This window comes from Salvia miltiorrhiza, chromosome 5, assembly GCF_028751815.1.
Source record: "Salvia miltiorrhiza cultivar Shanhuang (shh) chromosome 5, IMPLAD_Smil_shh, whole genome shotgun sequence".
NCBI classification, from domain to species: domain Eukaryota; kingdom Viridiplantae; phylum Streptophyta; class Magnoliopsida; order Lamiales; family Lamiaceae; genus Salvia; species Salvia miltiorrhiza.
This window is the reverse complement of record NC_080391.1, coordinates 17,731,458-17,749,469: the sequence shown is the minus strand read 5'-3', so window position 1 is coordinate 17,749,469 and position 18,012 is coordinate 17,731,458. Positions and strand designations below refer to the sequence as shown.

Genomic DNA, 18,012 nt, shown 5'->3' with positions numbered 1-18,012 from the left:
TCTCTCCATTTTACGAAGGCTCTTGAATTTAGTACTCCTTCCGTCCATCAAAAATATGTCATAATTTTCTTTTTCGTTCGTCCACAAAAAATATGCCACATCTATTTTTAGTAATAGGGTCCACACTATTCCACTGAAATTTAAAATGGGACCCTTACTCCACTACCAAATTCACTCACATTTTATTAAAATCCGTGTCGAAAGTAAAGTGACATATCTTTGATGGACGGAGGAGAGTATTATATTTCAATTAAAAGAAAACTGAACAAGACAAGAAGCGTAAAGCAACTGGAGTGTGCAGTCATTCATATCATCCTCTTTCATTTGCATCTGCCCCCCATGTGACCCCCCACCCCCTCGTCCCGCCACCGCCTCCGACCCCCCCTCGGGGGGCTATATATACACATATATGTAGATTCATGATGCTGTCTCTGAGAGGAGATCTCTGATAATCCGGGCCTCACTAGCGACTAAGATTTTTTCACTTCCATTAATCAAGAACAGCTAAAAAAACAGAAAAAAGAAAAAACAACGATAATGAAATGGGCTTCTCATTTGTTTGTCATGAGCGAGAATAAAGAACTACGCGGATGATATGATCTTTGATCAGGATTATTGTCTCCTAATTCTGCAGTGGCTTTATCTGCAGTTCTTGCAGTGAGATTTGCTGCTGCGGAGAAGATGGGGAAGAGGGCTTCTTTGTATTTTGCTGTTTCTCTCGTTGCTGTCTCCATCTTGTTGAACTCAAGTTTTGTGCTTTGCCACCCCAGAGATCCTTTCAAGTCCATCTTAGGTTGGTTTTAATTGATCCGTTTGCATATTCTTGAGAATTTTAGTGTTGTGATGCCGTTTTCGCAGCTGACATTCTTGATGCTTTGCTTCAATTATTTTTCTTGGTGATTTAATTGCCTATTTTTTGATCAAATGTTTGGATTTTGGTGGTGGGCATTGATTCTGTTAATTTTTCTGATTGTTCCCTTTTAGGTTCTTATACCTGTCATTTTTAAAAACAATTTATATTACTTTATTCAGGCTAATCAGGTTTCTTGAAAATGGGACAGTGTAACAGATTTCTGAATATTGAAGTTCATCATTCTAAAATCTCGGTTCTTCATCAGATGGAATGTTTTTAGCATTTTTCTCTGTAAATAATAGAGATGTGACTTAATTATGTAATTTAACTATTGATTATTATGTCACCAAATGATCTTGCTTCTTGTCTTGAGAGTCTGAGGTTTCGTTTTACTGACTACGGTGATTATGTGGAACTTTTGGATCCTATTGGTTTCTGGTTTTATCATGTCGTGTCGTGTCGTGTCTTCTCTACTTGCAGCTTCTATTTGATGATTTCATCTTTGTTAGTATGACTCCAAGTATTGAATATATGTAGGTGAAGAAAATATGGGGTCATGGAAGGATCAAATGTTGAGTTCTAATGGCGAAGCTCCGGGGCCTGCCAATGATGTGAGCACACTTGTATTGGCGGCGAACAGGACAAAGAGGCCTGACATTCTGTCCAAGTTCCATAAATACAGAGGTGGATGGGATATTGCCAACAAACATTACTGGGCTGTAAGTTCTGTTTCTCACTATTTGCTGAATTTTGCCAACAAACATTATCCGTGAGGCGTTGCCAAAAAACACTTTATAGATGCAAGCGTTTGATTATCCTCTTTTGACGTGTTCTATATCAGAAAGAGACAACCGTATGTGATCTGCTAGTGGAAAAATCTGTTAATTGCAGGAAATATGTTAGTTTTGTTTGGTTTAACTTGGTTTTGTTGCTAGTGGTGAACAGAGTTTTACTTCTAAACAGATTCTACCAAAACTCTTCAACTATATCTTGTTATCTAATCTTGCACGTCTTAAGTTCATTTGACTGAGGATGTGACTTAAGTGTATCATGTTTTTGACCCTTGTTTCTTCAGTCTGTTGGATTTACAGGCGCAGCAGCTTTTAGTCTTGCTATTTTATGGTTTATTTCTTTCGGAGTGGCTCTTCTGGTGCACTACTCGTGCGGATGGAAGATAAACATCACCGGCAATGAAGCAAGCTGGTCTCTGAGGATATGCCTTTTACTTCTTATTCTCTTTACCTCTGCTGCAGCGTAATATTCTTAACTTGAACCTTCGGTTATTGATCATCTTTAGATTTCCATTATCTATCAATGTTTTATTGGATGTATAGATACTATAAAGGGGGCGTTTACTTTGCATGATTGATAAGATGCATGATTGAGTATTTTTATCCTCAAGGGATTAGCCTTACTATTTTTATCTATCAAGGCTAATCCTCCAAAGTAAACGTTCCCTCACAGTTTATTTCACCCCAGTCCCTCTTTTTTCCGTGAGACGTGTTCTTTATTCAGTTGCTTGCTCTGCTGGTTCCACTCTCTCTATTTTGTTGATTAGAGATGTGAAAGTAAAGCAAATTATAATGTCAGTAGTAGTTGATTATTTGATAAAACTTGGTTTTTGGCCTTTTACAATCAGCTTAGCATAATTAACTACCACTCGTCTTTCTAAATACTTTTCAGTTAACCATTGTTTTACATAATTCCAGTAATCTTCTTCTCTCCAATCTTCTTCTTTGTCAAGTAATGTGAGATTATAGTTAACTGTATAACGTCATAGACTCATAGGGTCGTTCTTCTCGATCGACTTGGATTAAACGGTTGGTTCCTTTACTCACTTGATCTACATTCTCTCTTACCAGCATTGGGTGTATTCTGCTTTCTGTGGGGCAAGTTGACTTTCATGGGGAAGCAATGCGTACTCTTAATTACGTTGTAAATCAATCAGAGTACACCGTGGAGACACTTAGAAACGTCACTGAATACTTATCACTGGCAAAAACTGTCAGTGTGGCCCAGATATTCCTTCCATCAGATGTCGAGAGTGATATTGATCGATTGAATGTAGACTTAAATTCTGCAGCAAATACATTGGAGCTGAAGACTAATGAAAACTCAAGCAAAATACGTTCAGTCTTCAGCAAAGTGTATGTTTTCTGCTACAATAGTAATTTGGGTTGTAATAAAATTTTCCTGCATACTTTAGTATTAATTATCCTATTGCTTATTGTAGGAAGTCTGCGCTGATCACCATTGCGGCAGTGATGCTTATTGTATCTATTTTAGGTCTTGGTATGTATTGGTGGAAGGAACACTTTGTGCTCATTCTTTCGACTTCTTGCCCTCATTATTTATCTAATTGCCACATTTTCTCATGCTGCAGTATTGTCTATCTTCGGCCATCAGCACGTGATACACATGTGCGTCTCGTTTCTTTTTTCAGATGGTGGATGAATTTTCATCTTTAATCTGTTTCTGCAGTGGATGATTATTTTTGTTACAACTATAATTGTGCAGATTCATTATCAGTGGATGGCTACTTGTTGCTGTTACTTTCATCCTCTGTGGGGTTTTCATTATTCTGGACAAGTAAGACAACCTAGTTCATCCTCCTTTCTTTGTTGCATACACTTGCATAGTTATTGTTGCCTTAAATCTGCGTTTGTGCTCTTCAGCGCGATTGCTGACACGTGTTTGGCCATGGGAGAATGGGTCGAGAATCCTCATGCAGAAACTGCCCTCAGCAACATCTTGCCTTGCGTGGACCAGAGAACCACAAATCAAACCCTTTACAAGAGCAAACAAGTTATCAATGATATTTCAAATATGGTGAATGGATTCGTGGGCTCGGTTGCCAACTCGAACCCTTCTCCCCAGGCTGGTTCGAGTTACTACAACCAATCTGGTCCAGTCATACCTCCTCTGTGCTACCCCTACGACGCCCAGCTACAGGAACGGATATGTTCAGCCGGAGAACTCTCCGTGGAAAATGCTTCCTTGGTAAGCAGGCCTCGTTTACTTTGCCAAACTCCTATCTAAGATATCACCCAAGTAAACACAAGGGCATATCCATATTCATAGCTTCGTGCTTCTTGATGTTTGTAGGTCTGGCAGAACTACACTTGCACGGTATCTTCGTTCGGCCTCTGCACCAGTGTCGGGAGGCTGACTCCAGCCATGTACACGGAGGTGGTGGCCGCAGTGAACGTGAGCTACGCCCTTGAGCACTATGCTCCGCTTCTGCTGAATCTTCAAAACTGCAACTTTGTGCGCGACGCCTTTCGCAACATCACCTCGAGCTACTGCCCCCCTCTCGAGCACTATCTCCGTGTTGTGAATGCGGGGCTGGGGCTGATCTCAGTCGGCGTGATGCTCAGCCTCGCTCTGTGGATACTCTACGCGAACCGCCCCCAAAGGGAGGAGGTGTTTGCCAAGTTATCTTCACGAATACGGCGTGGCTGCAGAAGCGGGAATGGCGTAAATTCTGCCGGCACGACGCCGCGGCGTGGAGTTTAAATATTTTATAGTAAAAGTTGGGATATAGAACTAGTGTTGTTGTGTTAGGCCGAATTTGGAATGGGGCGAAGCGCCATTTCAGGATTTCGTGCTGATAGCTGTGTTGTACCACTACATATGTGAATTTTATTCATTTACTGAAATCAATACATATATATATTTTTATACTAGTATGTTTTAATAACGAGACTCGGTTTAGAATGTGTTGATATGATTTATACATAATTTATGTACTAGCCCTTTTGTTTCAAAGATGTAGTTGCTGCTTATACACACGATGATGCTTTAACGAGTAAATTTCAGTAAGATTTTCCCACCACTCTGATATATTCACTCAAAGAGAAGGATTGTTAATTAGAAAATATACATTAACTATGTGTGTAGCAATGAAAATGAAATCTTTAATGCACATATTGAAAGGAATAAGGGACTACAGTTTTGAGAGGAGAGAAGAGTAAAAACGGAACATTGAATAGAGTTGTTGACAATAATACCTTTTAACTTACCTAAATAAGAATACAAGTAACAAACCGGCATAAAATAAGGCAATTAGATTCTGAAAATCTTATTCAGTTAAGGCAAATAACCAATTTCAACGGTTACATACTATTTCGTGCTAATAAATATCATGCCTGGGCAAAATTTTCTAAATAAAATAATTCAAAAAATAAAATTGTAGTAATATAATATTTTGATTATTGTACTAATCCATAAACAAGGAAGTCCACTATTTGATTAAAAAAAACTAATTTAAGATAATCACTTGTAGAAAATAGTAAAAATTGGTCGCACCGAGCAGTTATCAAGGCGATTAAATAAAAAAGTCCACTAATAACGAAACAGTATTGTTTTTAAAGCCATAATTAATTGTGTGAAATAACTAATACTAGCATTAATTGTCATATATCTAATTAAACGTACAACCATTAAAGCCCAGGGCACCACGAGAAACATCATAAAGCAGAAAGCTGGTGTACCAATGGAGTCAGTGACGTTCCTCTTTGAAGTCCCAAAATTTTCAACTCGGTAGGTGCAGTGCGCACCCTTCCCTTCGCCTTCGCCATCGCCAAAGCGGCGATCGCCGGCTATCCAAACGGCACCGTAACGCCCCCAATCTCGTGAACCTCTGCGAAATATATACATACACATTTGTATCTATATACATCGGCATTGATCCATGTCTTCTGTAGCCACTATCACTCTGTTAATCCAAACGCTGTTTTTATATACCAACGTAGCGTCTCTGCCGCCGGCGATTTCGGTTCCAGCGCCGTTTGCAGCTGGATCTCGTTCGCTGCTGCGATCTATCGACGGCGATAAATCTGAAAAACCTGATTACGCGGTGGAATTGAACGCCACGAACTTCGATTCCGTGCTCAGCGAAACCCCCGCTACTTATGCTATTGTAGAATTTTTCGCTCACTGGTTCGTTGCTCAATTACTTTTCTTTTCTACAAGTTTCGGTCTTTCTCTTCTTCTTTTCGGTTTTCGCGGAAAGATGCTTTCTTTATTGTGTGAATTACTTTTGTGTTTATTGGGATTGAATGTTTAAGTTGACGATTGGGTTCGGTGAAGTTTATGGCGATTGAGATAACTGTGATTTGTGGAGGGAAATAAATTTAATTTTGAAGTGTCACTGTGCTGACAGAATCAAACAAGGGTAATCAATTTTGAAGGTTTAGGTGGAGAACAAAGATGTTTTTTTTTCAGCTAAATAGTTACTGACATGGTTGGATCACACGTATTTATGAATATAAATACAGCTAAGAAACCAGAGAACACCGGAGCATCGATATTGCTAGAAATTCTGCCTTCATATGCTTAACAAATTTGAAAAGATTTTTTGCTTTCCTTTGCTTTTAACTTATAACAGCTTTGGGTACGGAACTGTTTTAGGGAGTTGGATTTTGCTTATTTTTCATAACGACCAACTGTCTGAATAGCAAGTCAGCAGTACAGGCCAGTTGATAGAATGCCATTTTTGTATGGTCATTGAAGTTTCTATCTCATTATAGTGCTCCCAGGTGATGCAATGCTTCCTGCGAAAATTAAGTTCTAGTTATTCCGAAAAGGCCTGTTTTTCAAGCTGCTAAATAAGAAAATAGTACTTGCAGTTTATAGAATGTCATTTTTGTACGGACAATGAAGTTTGTGCCTCATTTACAGTAATATTCTTCTAGTTATCTTGAAAAACCTGTTTTCAAGTTGTGAGAGAGGCATTGCTCTAGTTAACTCTAAAGTTTAGTATGGAAGACGTTTTTGCTGTATTTGTCTGATGGAGCTTGTAATATTCATCAGGTTATAAATCTATAAGTTTAAAGAAAGAAAAATGCACATGGCTGCCTTTTCTTGTTCTTCTTGTGAAGCTGTGCTTGACTGAGAATACTGATTACCAAATTTGAATTTGTGAAATTTCTGTTGTGAATAATAAAGAAGTATGGTGTGTTTATGTTTGTTTTTACGAACACATGTATCTGCTGCATGGTGTGTGTGTGGTACATGTTTGTGAAGGTATTCATTTAAATCATTGAAAAGAAGAGTTTACATAAGTTTACAATCATAATGTGCTTACTGCCTATCTGTTTTGCAGGTGCCCAGCTTGTAGAAATTACAAGGTATGTTGGGCTTTGGATGTGTTGTTCTTTAACATGCTAGTAGTGGTTGGTAACATAATTTAGAATTTGTGCAGCCCCAGTATGAGAAGGTTGCAAAGATTTTTAATGGAGCAGATGCTGCCCACCCGGGAATCATATTGTTGACCCGAGTCGATTGTGCCCAAAAGGTTCTAATGCTGTGCTTCTCAACGTTTTCATGAATTAAGAGCTCAGATGTTTGTGAAACAGTTTAGAAATAAAGAAATAGGTTTAGCTTTTGATTTTGTTTGGTTGACACTCGACACACTAATGTTGAGCAGATATTTGTCAGATTATATGTTCTTGATTGTTTCTCCAATTTACTTGCTTGGCAGTACAGATAAATACCAATCTTTGTGATAAGTTCTCTGTTGCGCACTACCCTACACTTCTTTGGGGACCACCTTCTAAGTTTGTGCATGGAAGCTTTGACCCAAACCAAGGGAAGGGTGAAATTCTCTCTATTTTAGATGGACGAACAGCTGAGCGCCTGCTAAGTTGGATTAATAAGCAATTGAGCAGGTATAAAACCTCTCTTCATGTTAACGAGTAACTTTTTGAATCGAGTGGTACCCATTTATTTGTTTGTTAAGTACTGGTGTTTGAAACTTTGGATCATGAAATATGCTTGGGTAGTCAAACAATGCACATATGTTGAATCTGGTTCCTTTTCACTGCTAGAAAGACTTGTATGAACTTTCCTGTATTTGACAATAAGGGCATCTATTAGGGGCCTAATATATGTTTACGTTACAGCTTATATCAATTGGATGACCAGAAATATGAGAATGATCAACTTCAGAAAAATTCTTCAGACACTGGACAGGTGCTTTTAGAACATCTCCTGAACGCTTAACTATATTGATAAAAAGTTATTTCCAACTTTATGGTTGTTTCTGACTTACTTTATGTTCTTTTGGAGAAAGATTGCACGTGCTATTTATGATATTGAGGAGGCAACGTCAACTGCTTTTAACATCATTTTAGACCACAAGGTGATAACCTATGGTGTGCATTCATTTTATCTTATCATTTTATTTTTTATTTTCAGTTCTAGTGTTTAACAAAAATCATGTATTAGATGATCAAGTCAGAGAATCGAGTATCGCTTGTGATGTTCTTTCAACTTTTGGTGGTCCATCACCCATCTAGAAGGTCAGCATCTATCCCTTTGTTTTCTTATGTCTTTACCTTTGTTGATAATGTGCTTCTTTGTTTCTAACATAGTGTTGAATATTCTTGCTAGATGCCGGAAGGGAACTGCCGAAATACTTGTTGATTTTGATAATATATCGGTCCACAAGAAGGAAACAGAAAGTGGTGTCAATAAGGGAGAACCCAGGCGTTATGACATATGTGGAAAAGATGTACCTCGTGGATACTGGGTAGGTTTTGTTTTGAAAAAAATGTTGTTCATTAGCTATCTGGTCTTAAGCTGAACATAGATTTTTAACATTTTCACCCTGCTTTGAAGCAAAAATCACTTCCGATGTTTGGTTTAAGCATAGTTAAGTAGGCGGATTCCAACTTAAGTATTATTGATGTCTTGGGAAGGCATTTATAAACCTACACGAAGGATGCCATATTCCGAGATATTGTAGTCCAGAACTCCATTTTGGTTCTCTGTAAAACATAAATTTCCTTATCATCTTTCCATTTATCATTTAGTAATTTTCTGAATGTGGCAATTAATTATCTGTAGATGTTTTGTCGGGGAAGCAAGAATGAGACCAGAGGTTTTAGGTAAGCCCATTCATTATTCCGATTATGTATACTACAAATTGCACATCCATGTATTTAAGATCCCAAAGTGGTGACAACAGTGCCATTCAATTGGCAACCATTATTTAAACTTTTTTTTTTCTTTTTTCCTTTTTATCCCACAATGGTATAGAGAGATTTTTATATTATTTGATGATTGGAGTCTGGAGATGCTGATGATTCTATCTTTTTAACTGCTAAATATGACCAGAACAGAGATTTTAAAGCTGCAACGCATCCAGCAACTGGATGTTAACTACATTCTTTAATTTATTGAGCCATATTTGCTTAAAGTCCTAGGAAACATAGTTAAAATCTCTAACCCGCTTCCGATACATATATGATAATCTACTGATTCTTTGTTTTTTTTGCAGTTGTGGGTTGTGGGTTTTATTGCACTCACTCTCTGTAAGAGTTGATGATGGAGAAAGCGAGTTGGCATTCTCTTCCATTTGTGATTTCGTACATAATTTCTTCGTCTGTGAGGAGTGTAGGCAACATTTTTACAGCATGTGTTCAAGGTAATCAATCTAATTTGTTTACCTTACAATATCTTTAACAAAAAGTCATTCAACTAAAATATCTATCAAACCTGTAGTGTTTCTAGCCCTTTCAAGAAATCCCGTGACTTCGCCCTCTGGCTATGGAGTACACACAACAAAGTTAACGAGCGACTCATGAAGGAAGAGGCCTCTCTTGGAACTGGTGATCCTGAATTTCCGAAAATCATGTGGCCTCCAAGACAGCTCTGCCCCTCTTGCTATGCAAGTAAGAGTGGAAAAGACAGTAATAAGGTCGAGTGGGATCACGATGAGGTGTACAAGTTTTTAAAAGGCTATTATGGGAAGGCACTCGTAACTTTATACAAGGAAAAGGAACTTCTTGTGGAGAAGCGGTCAGATGGGTTGCTAGCCGAGGATTTGACAGCTTCGACCTCAGTGAACGCCCTCGTTGTTCCTCTCGGGGCTGCATTGGCCATCGCTGTTGCCAGCTGTGCATTCGGAGCTCTCGCCTGCTACTGGCGTCAACATCAGAAGAGTCGGAAGTATAAATACCTACACTCTTTAAAGAATATATGACTGAATATGATAAAAATCTAAAGAAAAAAGAGGGGAAAAGGGTGTTTGTAACTGTGGGGAGTTTGGTGTTCTCACCTATTCTTTTACACAAATGTTTCAGGCCAAGGAGAAGCTGGAACTGATATACCTAACTGAATCTATACACTGATGAGAAATGGATACAGTTTATACACGATTATCAAGGCGCAGCGACGAAGACAGAGAGAGCTTGCCTTTCTTCTTCTCAGGCTTAGTTTCCTGATTGGAGTGTGCAGATTTTGCTTGTATCAATATGGAGATTGGAGAGATTTGTAGGGAATTAGTATATACTGCTATAATGTTTAAGCATATTGCAAAGAACGTTTCAATGTTTACAGTGTAATATTTTGGTATCTAACTTTTAGATACTCTTGGAAATTATACTTGATTTGGCTTTTCTACCACTTGTTATGGCCGTACTTCTTTTGATTTGGGGAAGTGAAATGATAGAGGTGCCCACGGTCCGGTTTCCGATTTGAACCGAAATAAACCGCCGATTCCACGGTTTCAGAATCCAGAATCGGAACCGAACCAGTAGGAACGTTGACGAACCGTGAACCAGCGGTTCCGGTTTCGATTTTGAATCGACGGTCATGATTCGAACCGTCCGATTTATTTATTTAATTCTTTATTTTTTTAATTTTTATTTTAATTGTTTGTATTGTTTTATGTATTTTTGTATAAAATTTAATGAAATATATAATAATAAAATAAAAGATACAATAAGTTAAATATAAATTGCATAATTATTTTATTTCAAAGTTACAATCCTTACAAATACAATTTACAACTTAAGGATGCTAAAATAAAATTGAGGCAGCTTATATTACAACTTGTAATTGGGGGAAAAAAAAAGAGGAAATAGATTGAGCTTAATTATAACATTTAAGTTATAATTAAGTTGCCAACGTATCCCGAAGGAATCAAAGCTCACGTAGTTCTCTTACTTTCGTCTTACCTTAGATGACACCGCATAATCTTGAATTCTTCTACATGTCGAAGTCTGTGGCGTTTGAGCAATTCTTCCACGCCCAATGCATACAATCAAGACTCCCGAGCATCCCCGAAAATTCGTGCCGCTCCTTGTGCATCTGAAGCGGCCGTTGGACGTTCGCCGGTGTAGGGCGTCGAAGATACTCAGCACCGTATGCTCAAATGACAACTTTGCAAAACTTTTTCAGGCATAACTGCCCCGTCGTGTCAGCAATCTTCAGATACTCATCAAAAGTATGTGCAGAAGCTCCGGTGTCTAGTTGTAGGATAGCCACCGTGCACTTCTGCAACGGCGTGACGGAATCCCGGCCCGCAGCATCATGGGCCATCCAGGAGTAACCATGTACACCTTGCACACCATCGACGATGCGCAAGAACAGCTCATTCTGCATCCGATCACGATAAACAAAGGCCCTAGATGAGATAACTCGTCGTTGGGGTTGGGGAGTGACACATTGAGCCAACATTTCTTCTCACGATTGGATGATGATTGTGACGCCCGGGGACGAAGTGCGGAGTGATCGTCAGTGCAAAAGAGACACAGATAAGGAGTGGCTCCGATTAAGACTTCCAAGTGGAGGGGCGCAATGATGAACTGGAATACACTCGAACGAGAGGGATTATGAGAATATGTAGGTATGAGACTGCATATTCGAAGAGACCTTAAAGGATTTGATTAGGTTACTCATATGGACAAGGTGCATATTCTTTTCTGGTGCTCACATGGAAGAAACTTCAAGGTTAAGCGTGCTTGGCTTGGAGCAATTCTAGGATGGGTGACCCCTTGGGAAATTTATCAGGAAGTGTGCGAGTGAGGATAAAACACGCTAGAAAAGACTCTATTGGTCTGTGGGGACAGCCGCCAAGCTATGATGCACGGATTCTTCAAAAATTAGCATGTACGGTGAATCGGATTTTTTTAGGGTGCGATTCTCTCGGATTCTTGTCGGATTCGCCACGTGGCGTATCTTTTAAAACAATTTATAAAAATAAAACGGATTTGCAAATTCCATAGGCGAAATTCACGTATCTTGTGCACGAAAGGCCAACACAAGGTTATTTTGATAATTTTATTTTCAGTTATGACTTATATATTGGACTAATAATATTTGAATTGTTATATTGTTGCTCAATTAACTTATATAATTGAAAATGCTTAACTTTTGGGTAAAATAAAATGTAAATTACATATAATTAATTTAAGAAAATTTAAATTGTATATATTTTATAAGCATTACATATCATAAAATTTTAATAATTAGATGTATCATTGCCGAATCGCACCCTATAATTTTTAAAAACATGTATCCTCGTACTCGTATCATATCGCCCCCGCATGTGCACCTCCGTACCTATGCAACATAGCCGTCAAGTCTGGAGCCGGGCTGTTACAATGATGTCCACGATTTTTTTCGTCTCCCTGTCGGACGAAGAAAACGAAGTATCATCGAACCACGAAGTCATCTTGTGATAGAGAAAAAATGAAGAAGAAATAGTGAATTGGATGAATGAATGGTGAAAAATGAAGAAGAAATGAGTGTATAAATCTGTACTAATAGAAAAAGAGCCTAAGGCAATCTAAGGCACAACTTGTAGATTGCCTATTTTACCCCTGTAATATATTTATTATTATATTTATAAAATATAAATCTATTTTGATATACATTTATTTTTCACCCAAATCTATAAAAAAAAATACTTTATATCCATAGCTATTGATAAGGCTTATGAAAAATTATATCCATCCAATAAATTATCTAATAAAAATAATGAATTAATAGATTTTTTTAAATAATAGATTATCAATTAAAATAACATTAATTACACGTACAACATACGTTCTTTCTGCTAGTAAAAGAAAAAAAAGGAAAAAAAAGATTTTTTTGAAAAACTAGCCGTTTTCGGCTGTTTACACATTAAAATTCGATTTTTTTTATTCTGTTGCACACGCCCTACATTTCCACCCGATGAACCGAGTTTATCAAGATGAGTCGAACTCGAGTCGCCTGTCACCTACATCGGTCTACTCATCGTAAAAACGACTCGAGCCCCCTTCTCCCCGATGAGTCGACCGGTGTGGGTGCTCTAAGAATTCATATATGCAATTTCGTGTTTAACATTGTGTATTTTTGTGTTGAGAGTTATGCATCGATAAGGGAATCTGCAATATCATGAGAGGACTAGGATATACTTGATCCTGACCTTATATTTAAATTATATTTAATCGTGTGAATTTGAGAACGTCGTACCAAATGCATAAAGCTACTGCATTCACAGTAAAATTGATTGCACTCGGAAAAAAATTATCCCTCATGAGATTGAACTCGGGTGCTGCAATTTTCAATCAAGGTGAAGCATCAACCGTAGATCTTGACAATTTAAGCGCTAAAAATAATTTTCATATGCACACTAAGCTCTAATTTCGCTGAAAGTCAAACTTAGGTGAAAATTGCAATAAAAATATAAATTCATATATTTTTTAACTTGATTGAAAGTCACGTGAAAATTATAATTTTTTTCCAAAATTTGTATACTTTTTTGCCATAACCACTAAAATCAAATCAAAACTCACCATCTCCTGAAATAATCAAATTAAAAATAGTCTAAAGTATAAGTTATAACAATAAATACATCAACTAAAAACAATCTAAAGTATAACCATAAACCTAAATAGAGAAACAAAAAATTAATGTTTTTGTATTAAAATTACAAATAAATTGAATGTAAATTGAAATTTGGAAATGTGAGTTGAGATGCAGCGCATGTGCTGAATCATGAAGTAATATTGAGAGCAATGATAGGCTATGCTTTTAGAATAATACATATAATAAAAAATATTAATTATTAAACAAAAGAAATTTCGGTCTGTTTGTTGGGAACTTAATGAAATATCCTAACCCTAGTTTTGATGATACCAAAACTCTTAGAATTTCTTTTAATAGACTAGAAATTTTCGAACTCAAGTGTTAGAGTTTATGCTTTTTCTAGTTAAGACTGTTGTCCTGAAGACTGAAGACCGAAGAACTGAAAACTGAAGTTTACTCGACTGAAGATAACATGTGAAAAGACCAAGTCAAATAATGATGTATTGACTGGACGAGGATCTCACTGAAGAATCAATTATGACTGATTAACTAATGTTGGCCACGTGAATTTAGCGGACTGATACTCAAGTCAAGTATCAGTTGACATTCTTCCTCGGACGGAATGTTTTAAGTTAAATGGAAGTCACGTACACTCAAGTACAGCCGCATTAAATGCAGAGATTTTGAAGATCGTCATTCTCTGCAGATCATTCATTTTTGGTGCAAACTTTTCAGAGGTGTCTTACTTCTGTACCTGAGATGCCGCTCTTCACCAAATTAGGAACCTCGAAGATTGAAGCCTCAGCAAATTCAAATTTCTCTAGCAACGGACGAATTCTTGAAGACCATCTTGCCAACGGATCTATTCAAGACTTCGCCTATATATAGAGCTCGAGGAACATCACAATCTTCACCGATTCAAATGTACAAAGTTGAACCTCTGCCGAAATTGCAACTCAGCCTTTCACTGCATTCAAAGTTTGAATCGAAGAAGAGAATACTCAAAGCCCAAATCAGTTCATTGATTATAAACATTCTCTTAGTTTCTTAGGCACCTTCTTTGTAATATCCAAAGCCTAAGTTCCCGATTACAGAGAGCCTATTATCTGTAATCTAGTTGGTAATTCGAACTCTTTTTCAACTGAGCGAAAAGAGAGTTTGAGAGAGTTCAAGACAGTGGTTTGAACTCAAGAGTTCTTAGCCCCCGCACGCAAGACGAAGTGTAGTCATTGCAAATGCGAGTTAAGAAGGAGACGAGAAGTCCAATCTAGTGTATTGGCACTGAAACCTTGTTTCAGTTGAAGGTTGGATGTGCACCCGTAAGTGCAAGCCCAGAGTGATTGTCAGCGTGTTTAACTGACCGTGGACGTAGGAACTTGTTCCGAACTACGTAAAAATTCTTTGTTGTTTATCGCTTTCAGTGTTTACATTCTTGTCTGTGCACAAACGTTTTCTTAACTAAAACTGATTAATTGCAAAGTGAAACTTTATTTGACAGCGTGTTAATTGCAAAGGCTATTTCCTAAGTTTAATTTTCTGCAGCTTGTGTTATTAGTCTAACTGATAAATTTTCGGATAATCAGTAAGATTTATAACACTTCTCTGTTTTCAAATCTAGACTGAAGCCTTACGTGGATATCAGTTAAAGCCACAAGCATAACTGAAATCAAAATACTGAAGTTACTTCAGTATCAGTCTACAACCTCCTTTTTAACTGAAGATTTCTTTAACTGTTGACTTTAGTCAATCTCTTTCAGTATCAGTTGATACTTCTTTAGTTATTTACAAAAGGATTTTGAAAAATAGTCTACAGGTGTATTCTCCCCCCTATACACCTGTTCAGTGATCCTCCGGGACCCAACACTATTTCATTTCTTCCGATTGTTTTAAATACAAAACAGAACCGACTATTTTTTTTTATTTTTTTCTAAAATAAAAATCGATCTCAATTCAAAATCAACTCAAAATTGATCAAATACCAATAGTTCGGTTCGATTTGATTATTCGGTTCCGAACCAATTTTGCTCACCCCTAGTTAGAGCAATTATATTGTTGAATAACAGATTAACTAAAGGGTTAAGGTACAGATCCACCACTGAAGTGGAGGCCCCTAAAACGTATACCCCCCATTCTCGACCTTGGCCCAAATACACCCCCAGAGTCCATAAAAATAGTGTATTTAAACTCAGCATGAAAACGGTCGTTTCTCGCCATTAACTTAATTTTTTTTATTTTTTTTAAATTCTGGATTTCGCCTCTTTCATCTTTTCTTGCTGATTCTCGATCTTCGAAGGCGATCTAGTCGCCAAACTGAATGGCGCCTTAGATTCCATCGTTCTGTTCCAGCAAGGAATCGTCTCTCCGGCGTATCGACAACGACACAACCCCTACCGTCGCCACTGACGATGCGGAACGACTCTTACCCAAATTCCGTGTCACAATCTTAAAGCTTCCGATCCTGCTCCCCTTGAAAAATTTCCTCAGAGATAAGTTCACTGGCGCGGTCACCGGAGAGGACGCCGGAGTTACGGAATCGGTCGATTTCACCGTATTCGAGACTTTCACGTAGAACAGCTTAATCAATTTCAGATACTTGGGTACGAATTTCTCCGTCGACCTGACGTCGGAAGTGGTCTCATAATCGAAGTTTTCTTTCATCATTTTGCTTTTCAGATTGTTATCTCTGGTGAAAACCGGCACAGGCGGCGCGTCCGCCACTCTGCAATTGACGGAAAAACGGTTGCTCCGGTCGAGTTTCGACGATTTGGAGAGCTGATTCAACGGACTCGCCTTCGTCTCAGCTCGGGCAGCAACACTTCTCCAGAATTTCAGAAGACCAAGCGCTTCCATGGAATTGGGGAAAGAGAATCAGAAATTTTGAAAGAGAAGAGAGCTATGGAGTGGTGGCCGCAAAAGGTGAAAGGGGCGAAATCTAGAATTAAAAAAAAGAGGTTAACGGCGAGAAACGGCCGTTTTCTCGCTGGGTTTAAATGCACCCCTTTTATGGACTTTGGGGATATATTTATGTCAAGGTCGAGAATGAAGGGTATACGCTCTAGGGGCCTCCACTTCAGGGGTGGACATATTTATAATTAGTCTATTTATAATATAAATCATGACGAGTAATGCAATATTAATTTTTTAATAAAATAAATTAATCTTAGTTGATTTAATTTAAATTAGATTCAAATTAAGATAAGTAAAATTCATTAGGAGATTCGTTCCTAATTTTTCTAAGAATTCTTAAATTAGCTTTTTTCAAAAAAAGAAGAAGAAGAGTTCTTAATTGAGCTCACCAAGCCTAAAAATAGAAGAGTTCTTAAATAAGTCATTGAATGGATCCTTGATTGTAGACAGCATTTTCCTCAGGATCCTGAATCCGTTTCACCATCCGTTGAGGTGAGTTTTCTCTGTTGATGACTGGTCTTCTATTTGAAGATGAGGGTTCTTCAATTTGTAGATGTTCTTCTTGACCCAACTTCTGTCTTCGTCCCCATCGGAGAAAATTGGAGGTGTTGATGGACTGCAAGGGTCAGTATCCATAATAGGAGAAGAAAAAGACAGATAAGAAGCACTTAGCACGTTGGAGAAAGAAAAATTTGAAAATTTCAAAAATCCTCTTTAAAAGGATCTAGTTCAGTAGAACCGGGTCAAAGCAGTTTGTTCTTGCGAACAACCTGCTCTGATACTAATTGTTGGGTCCCGGAGGGTTGATTGATTAGTGTATGAGGGTGGGAGAATACACCTGTAGGCTATTTTTGCGGATCGAGAAAACTCACAAACCAAACTTCAGTTGTAAAGCGGTTGTAGACTGATACTGAGGTAACTTCAGTATTTTGATCTCAGTCAAGCACAGAGCTTTAACTGATATCCACGTAAGGCTTCAGTTTAGAATTACAGAGTAGAGTTACTAATCTTACTGATTGTCAAATGATTGACCAGTTAGACTAATAACTCAGCAGCGAAAATTTAAACTTAATCCAAATAGTCTTTAGAAAGAGTTTGTCACTTAACGAAATCCTTAGTTACACTTTTCAGTTAAGCCAGTTTAGTTGTAAAACAAGTTTAGCGCAGATAAGGAATAACGGAAAGCAGATAAATAACACAAGGATTTTTACGTGGTTCGAAAAATAGATTCCTACGTCCACGGCCAGATGATTAGTCTAACAAACACTCCGGGCTAATGCTTACAGGTGCACAACAAACCTTACAATTGAAAATCAAATTTTCAGTACCAACACACTGGGTTGGATTTCTCGCTCGCTCTTAGCACGCTAAGACACACAAATGCCTTTGTAGTGCTTGGCTAAGATCTTTGGAGTCAGAACCCTGGTTTGAACTCCTCTCTACTCAAACACTCTTTTTGCTCGGTTGAAAAGGGGTTCGAAATCTACCAACTAAGATTACTGAGAACAGACTCTCAAGTAATCGATTCTAGGCTTAGGATAAGACAGGGGTTGCCTAGATTTCTAAGAGAGTTTAGGTAATCAGTTAAAACTAATTTTACAACGTTTGAGTACTCTCTTCTTCGATTCAAAATTTTGTCTAAGTTAAGGCTAGCTTGTAATTTTGAC

General features: G+C 37.8%; 3 protein-coding genes across 4 annotated transcripts; 2 read left to right on the top strand and 1 right to left on the bottom strand.

Annotated features, from left to right (window-relative positions):
* The first annotated feature begins 268 nt into the window (after nt 1-268).
* Nucleotides 269-4,539, top strand: LOC130986461 (uncharacterized). The gene is made up of 9 exons (XM_057909876.1): nt 269-793; nt 1,391-1,572; nt 1,929-2,107; nt 2,716-3,000; nt 3,087-3,145; nt 3,237-3,273; nt 3,371-3,442; nt 3,529-3,853; nt 3,959-4,539. Exons 1-9 carry the CDS (start codon nt 682-684, stop codon nt 4,367-4,369), a joined length of 1,662 nt encoding a protein of 553 aa, XP_057765859.1. The 5' UTR covers nt 269-681; the 3' UTR covers nt 4,370-4,539.
* A 671-nt stretch (nt 4,540-5,210) lies between these two features.
* LOC130986462 (sulfhydryl oxidase 2-like) lies at nt 5,211-10,264 on the top strand. 2 transcript variants are annotated; one of them, XM_057909878.1, is made up of 12 exons: nt 5,211-5,794; nt 6,960-6,984; nt 7,059-7,151; nt 7,343-7,524; nt 7,759-7,828; nt 7,929-7,997; nt 8,084-8,157; nt 8,249-8,387; nt 8,705-8,745; nt 9,138-9,284; nt 9,362-9,808; nt 9,943-10,264. In XM_057909878.1, the coding sequence occupies exons 1-12, from the start codon at nt 5,547-5,549 to the stop codon at nt 9,962-9,964; spliced, it is 1,557 nt and encodes a 518-aa protein (XP_057765861.1). In that variant the 5' UTR covers nt 5,211-5,546; the 3' UTR covers nt 9,965-10,264. The 2 variants fall into 2 exon arrangements, with proteins under 2 accessions (XP_057765861.1, XP_057765860.1); XM_057909877.1 differs by having other exon boundaries at nt 5,262-5,794; nt 9,362-10,264.
* Nucleotides 10,265-15,760: 5,496 nt separating this feature from the next.
* LOC131025593 (probable membrane-associated kinase regulator 2) lies at nt 15,761-16,288 on the bottom strand. The gene has a single exon (XM_057955392.1). It carries the CDS (start codon nt 16,286-16,288, stop codon nt 15,761-15,763), a length of 528 nt encoding a protein of 175 aa, XP_057811375.1.
* Between the last annotated feature and the right edge of the window lie 1,724 nt (nt 16,289-18,012).